We start from the raw sequence: 11,590 nt of genomic DNA, 5'->3' as shown, positions 1-11,590 counted from the left end.
GAGCAAAAAAAAGGAATATAAAATATTATTCGAAAATTGTTAAATGTATTATAAAGACAGTATCAAGAAAACATATATATATAAAGTTATAATTACAAATATAATTATATTAAATATCTGTAATCGCTTCGTGATCGCTTCATAATCGCTTTGTATCAAAAACTCTGATAAATTGCGCGATCGTACAATAAATAACATTTAATGTCATCTATTCCGCCAAATAAGGTAGGCAGTAGGCATTTAATTGGGTATTTAAATAGTGTGAAAGAGAACGAAAGGGTAGAAAAAAAAGAGTAAGTGAGAGAGAAATTTAGATGGCGTTACTGGCCAACTTACTTATTTCGCGCATGCGCACTCCGTTTTGGCCAACACAAAATCGGGAGAGTTGCGCTACTGTATATACTGTGCTATCATAGGCTGCGTTCCGTTTCATGCATGATGCGCATGATCAGTGTTGTTCTCGGAGACGCTTTCTCGCGCATGCGCGTTAAACATGGCCTTAAGATACGTGTCAAATTGATAAGAAAAAGGGACAAATAAATAATAAAAGATTAATAAAAGACGATTATAATTAGTTTAAAAAATTTCTGGCATTAAACATATTATTGTAAGTAATGTACGTACACAAATATGTACTACATACGCCGTCGCTGGATTTCTCTACCAATGCGCTGCGCATGCGCGAGAAAGCGTCCCCGAGAACAACACTGCGCATGATGCATTACTTATGTTTGTTATTCACCGAATGTTAGATAAGGATAAGTTATGCATTATGCGCATCATGCATGAAACGGAACGCAGCCAGAAGTGCAATCTCACTTATACAACTGATATGTTGCTAATAACCGGTGCGTAAAAAAATGACAAATGTGATCATGTACTTATATATTTTATCAAAAGAAAAATAGTCTTCCATTGCGCCAGCAATAAATATCTTACGAATTTATTTTAATTGTTTTCTTATAAAATTGAGATTTTATCGATATATATACAGAAACAATATGGTTCTGAAGAAAATAAAAGTCTTGGAATTAGCTGGGCTTGCTCCGGGACCCTTTTGTGGAATGGTCTTAGCAGATTTTGGGGCATCTGTTATCAGAGTAGACAGGGTAACTAAAAAGAAACAGATTTTATTAGAATTCTACTAAAATACAACATATGTAGTTTATATTAAAACACGAATGAATGTAAAACAATAAATTAATATTATTTAATCCATTAGTTTGTATAAAAATTTGTATGTTGTAAAAAATTTTTACCCTACAATTATTTTATCTTAATTTTTGTCACTATACAGATTGGAGCTCAAATGTTAGATTATTTGGGCCATGGGAAAAGGTCAATAGCATTAAATTTAAAATCTGAAATAGGGATCAATATTTTTAAAAGATTAAGTGACCAAAGTGACGTTGTTATTGATACGTATAGAAAAGGTACATGCATGTGAGAATATATCTATATTATTTAACAATTTTAATCTTTGAAATAAAATCTATTATGTTAATAAATAATTTATAATAATTTTAGTTTGAAATAATTTTTAACTTTGAATTTAAATGTGTGTACAATCAAGTTATATCAATGTGTGATGATAAAGAACAAAATCTTTAATTTGTACAAAAACATATAGAATATATGTCATATAGGTGTCATGGAAAAATTGAAGATTGGACCAAATGAACTTATGGCAACAAATAAAAAGCTGATATATGCTAGATTAACTGGATATGGTCAAGATGGTTCTTGTGCAGATATGGCTGGTCATGATATTAATTATTTAGGTTTATCTGGTTATATATATATATATATATATATATACATATATATATATATACATATATAATTCATTATAGTTTTTTATGAAATAGTATAGATATACTGTGCTTATATTCATTTAAACATTGTACCTTATTAATTTTTTATCATAACACATTTTTTTACAAATAGGACTCTGTTACTTATCTTGTGAGAATGATATAAAAAATTGTTAATAGGACTGCTATCTTTATTTGGTCGATATAATGAGGAACCTACACCACCCGTTAATTTAGCTGCTGATTTTGGTGGTGGTGGTTTAATGTGCGCTCTTGGTATAGTTTTGGCACTGTACGAGCGAACTAACAGTAACATCGGGCAGGTAATAGATGCATCAATGGTAGAGGGAACTGCATATTTAGGATCCTGGTTATTCAGAACCCAAAAGATGTCTGGTATATGGGGAAATCCACGTGGCAAAAATATGTAAGTGCTTCTTCTCAGAATATATAAATATGCTTTTGATTTTATATTTTTTAAAAGATATTCTTAAAAGTATCTTTTCCCACAGATTAGATACAGGTGCACATTTCTACAATACATATGAGACAAAAGATAAACTTTATATGTGTATTGGAGCACTTGAACCACAGTTTTATGAAATTTTCGTGGAGAAGCTTGGTTTTTCGAGCGAAGAGATACCGCAATTCGAAAGTTTCGAAGAGAATCGTCGTAAAATCGCAGAAATTTTCAAAAAAAAGACTCAGGCAGAATGGTGCGCTATATTTGATGGCACTGATGCATGCGTTACACCATTGCTAAGCTTGAAAGATGCTGCATCATACAATCACAATAAGCAGAGACAAACGTTCACGATTGTAGGAGATGACATAATCCCAAATCCTGCCCCTCGCTTATCTCATACACCTGGCATTTCTAGAGGAACTTGTAGAAACCCACAACCTGGTGAAAACACTATAGAAATCTTATCTGAACTAAAATTTCAATCTAAGGAAATTGACAATTTATTATCAAATGGATTTGCTTATCAGGCATATCATGCATCTAAAATTTAATATGAAAATTATTTTTATAATAATGAATATACCAATAAGTGTATATGTAAATAAACAATAATTAAGTAGAATGGAAGAGGGGGACAAAAAAAGAGAGAATGTATAATATAAGGATTTTAATTTCTATCTTTGTATATACCGATAATGGTTTGATATAAAATTTAAAAAAAAAAATATAATAGATTATTATTATTATTATTACACAAAGTTACAAATATAAATCATATAACATTTAAGCTTTTTACATTCCCCTCCCCTCTATATAACTTATTGGCTATAAATTCTATAGAGAATTTACTGTAGAATTGCCAAAAGTATTGCAGAATCAAATTGTTCATGATAATATAAAAAAACAATTTGCCATAATTAATTAGAACAGTCGTACAAAACTGAAAAAAGTGTACAACAAATAAAGAGAAACTTTACATACAGATATACTAAAAACCCATCAGTATTGTACTGGCAGTAATAGATGTTTCCCTCGGTGCGCTAGCTTGCCGCACGCTCATCTCCCACGTGTCCAACAGCTGAGAGAGCGAAAAACGACGTGGTAGTTTTGCAACACGGGCATTCAGAGCCTTTTGTACAGCACATAAGAATGCCGTTGCCTCATATTCATGCGGTGCCATGACACAGCGAGGTGGCGTTGAAGGGTAATCCGCTGGGACTGTAACCGAGATCGGTGGTACACATGGAAGATGACGATCGTCGAGCCAACATATCAATTGTATGCATTTGGATCCATTTTGCTGCGCTGGATCTAGACTAACCTAAAATGAGAAAATTGTTTTATTAGTAATAATTATGTTGTATAAACTTTTTTATTTAATTATCGTTTATAATAATTTTCGGGATAAAATTCTACGTGTATAATTTGATACACATATATAGAAAATATTTTAACAGAATCCATGCGAATCATATCTATATCTAATCATATCTAATAAAAAATTAGGATATTTATATTTACAAATAAAAAATGTGCAGCAGACAGTAGGGATATTCTTCATAAATATCAAACTTTTAGTAAAAAGTAACGCATAGTTTGAGATAATAGATTGTCGAAAATAAACTTGAGGAGAAGTTGTTGCATACCTTAAATCGCTGGTCCAATCTAGCTATCTCTCCTTGTAATACATCTGGTATTTCACTAGGTGACTCTTCTATCTTTTGCTTCTTCAATGGTGGTGGTAAGTTTCTATTTTCATACATATAATGAAATGTGTATTTCCATTTAGATTATAAATTTATTATTAATAAAATATAATTTGCGTACACACAAATCGGGGTGTAAACATATGCAAGAAAGCACATATATCTGCATGTTTATACACTCATCCATGCATGTATGTACACATACAACTATAATATACTTACTTTATCTCAGGTCCAAATAAAGCATCTAGGCATGGTCCAAAAGTACGTTGCAATGTGTGATTGATTACTGGACTCTGAAGATGTGTGCTTACAGCCTCTAATAGCGGACTAAAGATTTGGTGTTCTTTCAATGTTGTTACCGGTGGTCCTACGCTACCATCTCCTCTCTTAAAATCCAATTTTTCTAAAACAACTTCGCATTTCAACAATGTATCTAATGGCATACGTTTACTCGGATTTGATAGAATCTCCAAAAGCTTCTTCATCTTGCTAAGTTTATCGACATCTGCAGCAAAGAGTAGACTCAATGTAAATATAAATATTAACTGTTTATATACACATCGTCAAAGAAAAATATAAAAAAAGAAGGCATATTACTAAAAATATTCATAATAAATGTTAATCATTTTCTTTCTTTGTTGAAAATTTCATCCATGAAAATAATCCTATTATCTTATATGTCGATATTTGTAATGTTAAAAGTGTATATATATATAATTCTGAGAAACTAAATTTTTTTTAAATCCAACAAAATTTTATTCAAAAATAAAAAGAAACGCTCTATAAAAATTAAAATATATTAAAAAATTACAAATATAACACGAGTTAGTAAAATTATTATCACAGATAAAATTTTCAACATGTGTATGCATGTATATATTCTTACTTCCTTCGCTGCTCATCTTGGCAATCATTCTTCGTAATGGCTCTATATATTTGCTCAACTGTCTGACTTTATCCCTGTAAGCTTGATCTTCTTGCTGAGGACTGGGTGTGGCACCTACACCTCCAGGAGTATTTAACGAACTGCTTGGAGATGGTGCCATACCTGATTTAATATTTTATGATTTTACATTCCAATATATATTTTCTTATGTTTATAAATCCTAAATTATTTGAATTTACCTATGGAATTTACAGAACGCGATGGCCCTGTCATGATGGCATGCTGAGGGCTTGGTGATGGTACTAGAGCGGGCGAGGCTACCATCTGATTACTATGAAAATATTTGTCATTTTATTATGAGATATGTTCTTATATGTTTGCTAAAAATTGTATTTGAATATGTCAAGGTTACCTTGACGGTGCTCCTAAACCAGCTGGACTTGGAGCCGAAGGAGATGGGCTTTGCCTTAAGAATTGATTAGGTGTAACGTTACGTGGACCAGGGAATGCAGTATTCAACATTTCATTCGGCTGATAAAAATAGAAATAACGATAATTTTAATAGGATATTATCAATGAAGAGTGTAAAAGAATTATCATTAATAAAGATAATGAAGATATCAATAAGAATAATAAAAAAAAATGTGTGCCAGGTACTTTTCTTTGAATATGATTCAACTGCTGCTGCATTTGCCCAGGACCCAATTGCCCAGGACCGATTTGATTCATTTGTTGCGGCATGCTCGTTTGTATATTGCCTATTGGACCTGCAATTTGGTTATTCATTTGACCTGGTAACTGATTCTGCATTTGGGACTATAACAAAAACAAGCATAAAATATTTATGTTTCTTTTAACCACTTTCTTTTTATATATAGATATAATTACTAGATTTGATAGAATAAGTAAATGATGTTTATATATGGATATGTATACCTGCATATTTTGTTGCATCTGTCCAGCGGATAGTTGACTCATCTGTCCAGATACTATTTGATTCATTTGTTGAGGAATATTTCCTTGTCCCATTTGGTTCATTTGAGTCAACATAGGATTGTTTTGCATGGTTTGAATTGGACCCATGTGACTCATTGGACCACCAGTTTGCGATGACATCATACCCATACCTGGCATTTTGTTCTGCATGCCAGGCATATTCATTGGTTGACCAGGTCGTTGATTTAAACTTTGCAAGACTAACGAGAAAATATACAAGATTTCGAGTACTATTTATCATTTAAAGGCATATTTTCGTATGTCTCACAACCTATTCATGTATTTGTATATTTCAACAAAGGCTTAAATATATATTTTACTAATATTGTATGTGTGATACAAAAAAAAAAAAAAATTTAGAATCTAAACAATGTGCTATATCGATTTGTATAGTCCAATTTTGATCGCTTTTTTACACTCCGTACACCCTCGTGACTTAGGGAAAAAAAAAAAAAATTTTTAGGAATATGAAAAAAATATATAGGTCCAAAACACATCCCACGCAATTTTCTATCGATTGGTATAGTCCAATTTTGATCGATTTTTTACACTCCGTATACTAATATTGTATTTGGAAAAAAAAAAAAAAAAAAAAATTTAGAATCTAAACAATGTGCTATAAATCAGAAAATATAAGATGTATTTAATAATTGTATCAATTTATTATATAAATCAATTTATTCTATTTATTAGTAATATAAATATAGGAAATGTAATAATGTGAATATAGGGAAAATTTTATATAAATTTAAACAAATGCACATGATTACATCTATGATAATATATATAATAACACATGATCACATCTATAATAACAATCCTCTCTTTAAATTCTGCTCTTTGAATTTTCTTGTTCTATACAAAAATTTTCTTCCTCCATAAATCTTTTAAATGCCATCTCTAAGGGGAAATAGTAAAAATTTTTCAATTTTAATTTTAATTTATCATTATCTTCTTTTATATCTTTCAATGCTTGAGTGCGTCTATACTCGTAGGTGACACTGCAAACTTGAATATCTTCATTTAACGTTAGTTTTACAACAATTGTGTCTCTGATGTTTAATTTTCGTAGACCGTTTGGCCACGCATTTTCTGTAAATATTAATTCTATTTCTGTAATGGAATTAGAATTAATGGAAAATTGCATATCTTTATAAATTTTTCTCGCATTATACACGAATTGATGTACAATGGCAAAGCGATTCATGTAAGCATCTATCGATCGTTTCATTTCGTAAATTATATTCAATATTTTTTCAGAGATAGGATAATACGCGCCAGATTTAAGTTTGCCTTTGAGATCGATCACTTCTGGTACAAAAGAGTAGCCTGGACTGATGTACCATTTACGTCGGGAACTACAATATACGATTGTTATCTTGAATTTAAAAATATCTGTGCCAAGTACTTTGCTGTTCCCTTTATACTTGCATATATATTTTACAAAATTTTTGCCCGATTGTATTAGTATATCTTTCACTCTCTTTTGATATGTTGTTTGCAAGTCATGTCGCTGTATTAACCAATCTTCGTATAATGTTTCCTCCTTATTTCTCCACTGCATGTATCTAGATTCATCACGATTATCTATTTGTTCATTATCTGAATCGTAAATAGGTTCACTCGCATATTGTTTATTCGCGTATTGTGCGTAATATATATTATCTAATCGCTCCATTTGTTTAAGTTACGTCTGTATAATACGTTTCTTCTTTAAATACGATAACACGATATTTCTTCGATATTTTATAGCTGTTTAACTACATATTCAATGTCTGCCATATTTAAATATTCATACTCGACTAGCGATGCTTCAAAATACGTCTTACTTGCAACCTGTCCAAGGTCAAGGTCATCATAATATTTACTATAGGCAAAGCACATAAAAACTTACGTCTCACCTCAATCAGATAGACTCATTCTTTTTCAATCAAAAATTTATCTCAAATGTTAATGTATTTATTTATTGAAGTAAAAGTCCCTGTGCTTATATAGAGTGATTATAATGTAAGAAATTTTAAAACATTATAATTTACTATATTATAACATGTGGAGAGAGCTACGAAACAAATTTTATTACTATATTTATTTATCTATTATGCTTATAGTAAATCGTCTATCAACTATTATGTTATATTGTCTTCGCGACAATATCAATAGATAAATTATTTTTTGTCTAAACATAAAAAAAAATCAATATTTTATTTGATAAAATAGAACAAAAATATATCAATTAATTATACAAATCTAATGTGCTCTATATCATATATTATTCCGACACACTTTTATAATTTTAAATATGTTTATTACTTACGATTAGTTGCAGTGTTTGCAGGTGGTTGCGAAATTATGCCCTGATGATTAGGACCCGGACCTCCCATACCCATCATTTGATTATTTCCCGTTCCTTGACGCGCTAATGTCTGTAGAGCACCAATTGGATCCGGCATGCCTTGATTGTTAGTGCCAGCATTACCTGGTGCGTTACCAGTTGGGTTTTTTTTAGAATCTATAGAAAGAATGAAATTTTACTAACTATATAAATATATATAAAATAGCAAAAATAATGACTGTTTCTTTTTTAATAGTGATATAGCAACACTGGACAATAATACTGTAATTAAATGTAAATCTTAAGATTTTGCAAACAACGTGAAACTAATATATAGAAAAAATATTAACAACACACAATTAACAGTATAATATAATTTGATAAATAATGAAGCAAAACATTTTTTTAATTAGAATTGAGAAACGCATTTTTACTTCATTATTACCTAGCAGGATAGATCATAAATTGTCCGAAGACTTCAAGACAATAGATTTCAAATCTTTCTCTCTCTCTCTCTCTCTCAAAGAAATTTACATATTAAATATTCAATGTTAACACAAAAATCACACCTTACAAAAATCAGTCTCATTACTCTTATGATAAATCTTGTATATATTATTATGAAATAACAAATTATTATAATATAGGAAACATTACTCATTTCTCTGACATGAAGAATTAATCTGGCAACAAAGCCCAAGTATTCCTCCTACAAGAAAAAAGAAATACATTAGAAGACAATGTTAGAAGATTTGCTGGAAAGTAATATACAAAATAGTGACACTATCTATTGCACAATATATTAATTGTAAATAACAGACTTTTAAAACGTTGATTGCTAAAACAGTCTTATTAACACAAACTATTTCAAATTAATATTGCTGAAGCTAAGAAAAAATATAGCTTACAAAAATTATATAATTATATAGAATTACTATATACTCAAAATTTTTCAAGTAGCGATTTTAGACAAACCTTAGACTTTGCCTTTTGGAAGACATGATTTTCCATTTCAATGCTATTTTTTGAAGTAGGCATTCCAGACACCTGTATAGCTTCATCTCTGTCAAAAAAGTGAATTACATATGAAATAAAAAATTAAATAAACAAAAAATTAGAATTACATATCAAACAAAAAATTAAATAGCTTCTTTTAGCAGTAGTACACGCTATAAGGCGAAAGGAAAGAAAACGACAACAATCAATAGAAAAAATAAAGGAAAAAATAGAAAGGACAGTTAAAAACAAATCTGTTATAACTATGATATAAAGTTAATATAATGTTTTACATTTATGTAAAATTTATTTTTACTTTTATGTAAAAAATGTGTTTTTATATAAAAACATTTTAAGGTATCGATCTCTTTGAACTTTTTAAATCGATAATGACATCCCTCTCGTTCCTCACATACATAATGTTTTCATCTTGTAAAATGTATAAAAAGTGCAAAATAACTTACATTTTCGCGATTACGCTCTGTCGAAAGCTTGGCGTTTTCCATGAATCATCCGCGGCCATGATTTGCGAATGTATAACAATTTTAATAAATAAAACTTGTCAATGATATTCACAGTAACCTATAATATATGAATGCACATATCTTTATCTTCTTCTTCTTTCTCGTAAACGGATTTCCGTCAACTTCAGAGTAAAGCATAGACATAGTATATCTAGACCGAGCGTTTGCCTTTATTTAAGGAGTGGTGGTAAAGATACACGTAGAAAAGGACATACTCTGTTTCGTGCCCCTTGTGTTCTCTCTCGCATAGAGCATAGCGCTCTCTTTCGTCATGCTACGTGCGAGCGAGAGAGAACGCAAGGGGCACGAAACAGAGTATGTCCTTTTCTACGTGCACCACGGCTCCCACTCCTCAACACTCGGTCTAGATATACTATGTCTATGGAGTAAAGAATAGGTGCGTTCAGGAGACAACTGTTGAGTAGCAATAGAACGTGATTGGTTCTTACTTCTAGAATCATCAACGTCAGGTGTTGACGATACTCAACGATTGTGTCCCCTGGGAGTCGATTGTGTCCGCTGGGAGTCGATTGTGTATCTTTGAAACAAAGTGAAAATTACAAAAGTGAACAGATTTACTAGATTTTGGCAAATGAAATTAGGTTTGTTCGCGTTGCTTGAACTTTTTGCACTCAGCATCTTCGCTTTCACTCTTTTCAACATCCGAGGCTAAGGCCGGTATTCATAATCCGTTCTTCATATTCCGTTTCCTTGTTTGAAGTAAAATAATTCCAAAGATATAAAAGTAAGGCTCTTACAACTTAAAATCAAACTCCGAATAAAAAGGCAAAAGAGCTGTCAAAATTAGAATTGTTATGAACAAGAGTTTTCAGGCGTTCACGAACGACATCGAAAATGAATCTGAGAGGATAACCATTATCTATCAAAATTCTAATAATTAATTCAAAATTTTTTCGATGAAACAACGGGTGAGACAACCGAAACACTCTGTCGGTTAAACCGATCACAGTACCCCTCTTCTGACAAAGAGGGTGATTCGACAGGAAATGTAAATATCTCCCTGAAAAGGTAGGCTTAAAATAATTCCAAATTGCTCCTCCTAATATTTAATATTTTATTCCTATTCCTAATATTTTCTCTATTGTGCGCAGGGGCTAATGCCCGGTCTACAATGAGTCGTCAGTCGTTAAGCCCGAATTACACTAGCAGCTCGCGGCTGCGATTGCGATTGCTTCAGCCAATCGGAAAGCACCAATCGCAAGTATGATTGGAGCGTAGCAAATCACAATCACAAACGCAATCGCAATCGCAGCCGCAAGCCGCTAGTGTGATTCGGGCTTTAGTCGCAAGCAAATTGACCAACCACAGTCGATTATTTCTAGAATATTCTTGGAATAATAGACTGTAGTTGGTCAATTTGCTTGCGACTAACGACTAACGATTCATTGTAGACCAGGCTTAAGAAACAGGGAATATCATGTATATGTGTGCGCATCACTTCCACTGCAGTTGTTCTCTGTTCTCTATTCTCTATTTTCTGTTTCTTATTCTTTTTATTCTTTTTATTCTTTTTATTCTTTTTACTGTGGTATATCGGTAAGCTAAGCTTAGGGCCAATTTCACCAAGTCCGGTTAGATGAACCGACGGTTAAAATTAGCAGGGTTCCAACTGAAATTACATGAATGCTTGATTTTCCTTCACCTCTATTCTGTTGGCCACACTGCTAATTTTAACCGTCGGTTAATCTAACCGGACTTGGTGAAATTGGCCCTAAATCACCCCCGATTACTCATAATGCAATGCAAAGAATCGATGTGTGAGCAGTCGCTATTGAAAAGAGATGCTAAATAAGGTAGACTGTAAGGCCGGTATTCATAGTCAGTTCTTATTTCAAGACCGTCTTAA

The 11,590-nt window shown here is 31.6% G+C and overlaps 3 protein-coding genes across 4 annotated transcripts; 1 reads left to right on the top strand and 2 right to left on the bottom strand.

Moving 5' to 3' along the window:
* Window positions 1-687: 687 nt before the first annotated feature.
* On the top strand, window positions 688-3,264 carry LOC115245195 (alpha-methylacyl-CoA racemase). Its single transcript, XM_029823376.1, has 6 exons — window positions 688-848; window positions 995-1,109; window positions 1,298-1,433; window positions 1,647-1,790; window positions 1,995-2,241; window positions 2,327-3,264. Exons 2-6 carry the CDS (start codon window positions 1,002-1,004, stop codon window positions 2,829-2,831), a joined length of 1,140 nt encoding a protein of 379 aa, XP_029679236.1. The 5' UTR covers window positions 688-848; window positions 995-1,001; the 3' UTR covers window positions 2,832-3,264.
* Window positions 874-9,722, bottom strand: LOC115245193 (mediator of RNA polymerase II transcription subunit 15-like). 2 transcript variants are annotated; one of them, XM_029823374.1, is made up of 13 exons: window positions 9,664-9,722; window positions 9,179-9,266; window positions 8,861-8,912; window positions 8,186-8,380; window positions 5,812-6,071; window positions 5,533-5,691; window positions 5,288-5,406; window positions 5,115-5,206; window positions 4,876-5,037; window positions 4,209-4,494; window positions 3,927-4,029; window positions 3,262-3,601; window positions 874-1,113 (listed from the first exon to the last, which is right to left on the bottom strand). In XM_029823374.1, exons 1-12 carry the CDS (start codon window positions 9,720-9,722, stop codon window positions 3,269-3,271), a joined length of 1,908 nt encoding a protein of 635 aa, XP_029679234.1. In that variant the 3' UTR covers window positions 874-1,113; window positions 3,262-3,268. The 2 variants fall into 2 exon arrangements, with proteins under 2 accessions (XP_029679234.1, XP_029679235.1); XM_029823375.1 differs by lacking the exons at window positions 8,861-8,912; window positions 9,179-9,266; window positions 9,664-9,722 and adding an exon at window positions 8,649-8,805.
* On the bottom strand, window positions 6,593-8,120 carry LOC115245196. Its single transcript, XM_029823377.1, has one exon. It carries the CDS (start codon window positions 7,547-7,549, stop codon window positions 6,698-6,700), a length of 852 nt encoding a protein of 283 aa, XP_029679237.1. The 5' UTR covers window positions 7,550-8,120; the 3' UTR covers window positions 6,593-6,697.
* Window positions 9,723-11,590: the final 1,868 nt, after the last annotated feature.

Source organism: Formica exsecta, unplaced genomic scaffold, assembly GCF_003651465.1.
Source record: "Formica exsecta isolate Colony F162 unplaced genomic scaffold, ASM365146v1 scaffold928, whole genome shotgun sequence".
NCBI lineage: Eukaryota > Metazoa > Arthropoda > Insecta > Hymenoptera > Formicidae > Formica > Formica exsecta.
Note: the sequence above shows the minus strand (reverse complement) of the source record. Positions and strands in the feature narration are given on the sequence as shown.

Coding starts and splice junctions, on each gene's coding strand:
- LOC115245195 (XM_029823376.1), top strand. CDS start 1,002: ATGGTTCTGAAGAAAATAAAAGTCTTGGAATTAGCTGGGCTTGCTCCG. Junction 1,434..1,646: donor TATTGATACGTATAGAAAAG/GTACATGCATGT, acceptor TATGTCATATAG/GTGTCATGGAAAAATTGAAG. Junction 1,791..1,994: donor TAATTATTTAGGTTTATCTG/GTTATATATATA, acceptor AATTGTTAATAG/GACTGCTATCTTTATTTGGT.
- LOC115245196 (XM_029823377.1), bottom strand. CDS start 7,549: ATGGAGCGATTAGATAATATATATTACGCACAATACGCGAATAAACAA.
- LOC115245193 (XM_029823374.1), bottom strand. CDS start 9,722: ATGGCCGCGGATGATTCATGGAAAACGCCAAGCTTTCGACAGAGCGTA. Junction 9,267..9,663: donor CAGAGCGTAATCGCGAAAAT/GTAAGTTATTTT, acceptor CTTTTTTGACAG/AGATGAAGCTATACAGGTGT. Junction 5,038..5,114: donor GCGTTCTGTAAATTCCATAG/GTAAATTCAAAT, acceptor ATATTAAATCAG/GTATGGCACCATCTCCAAGC.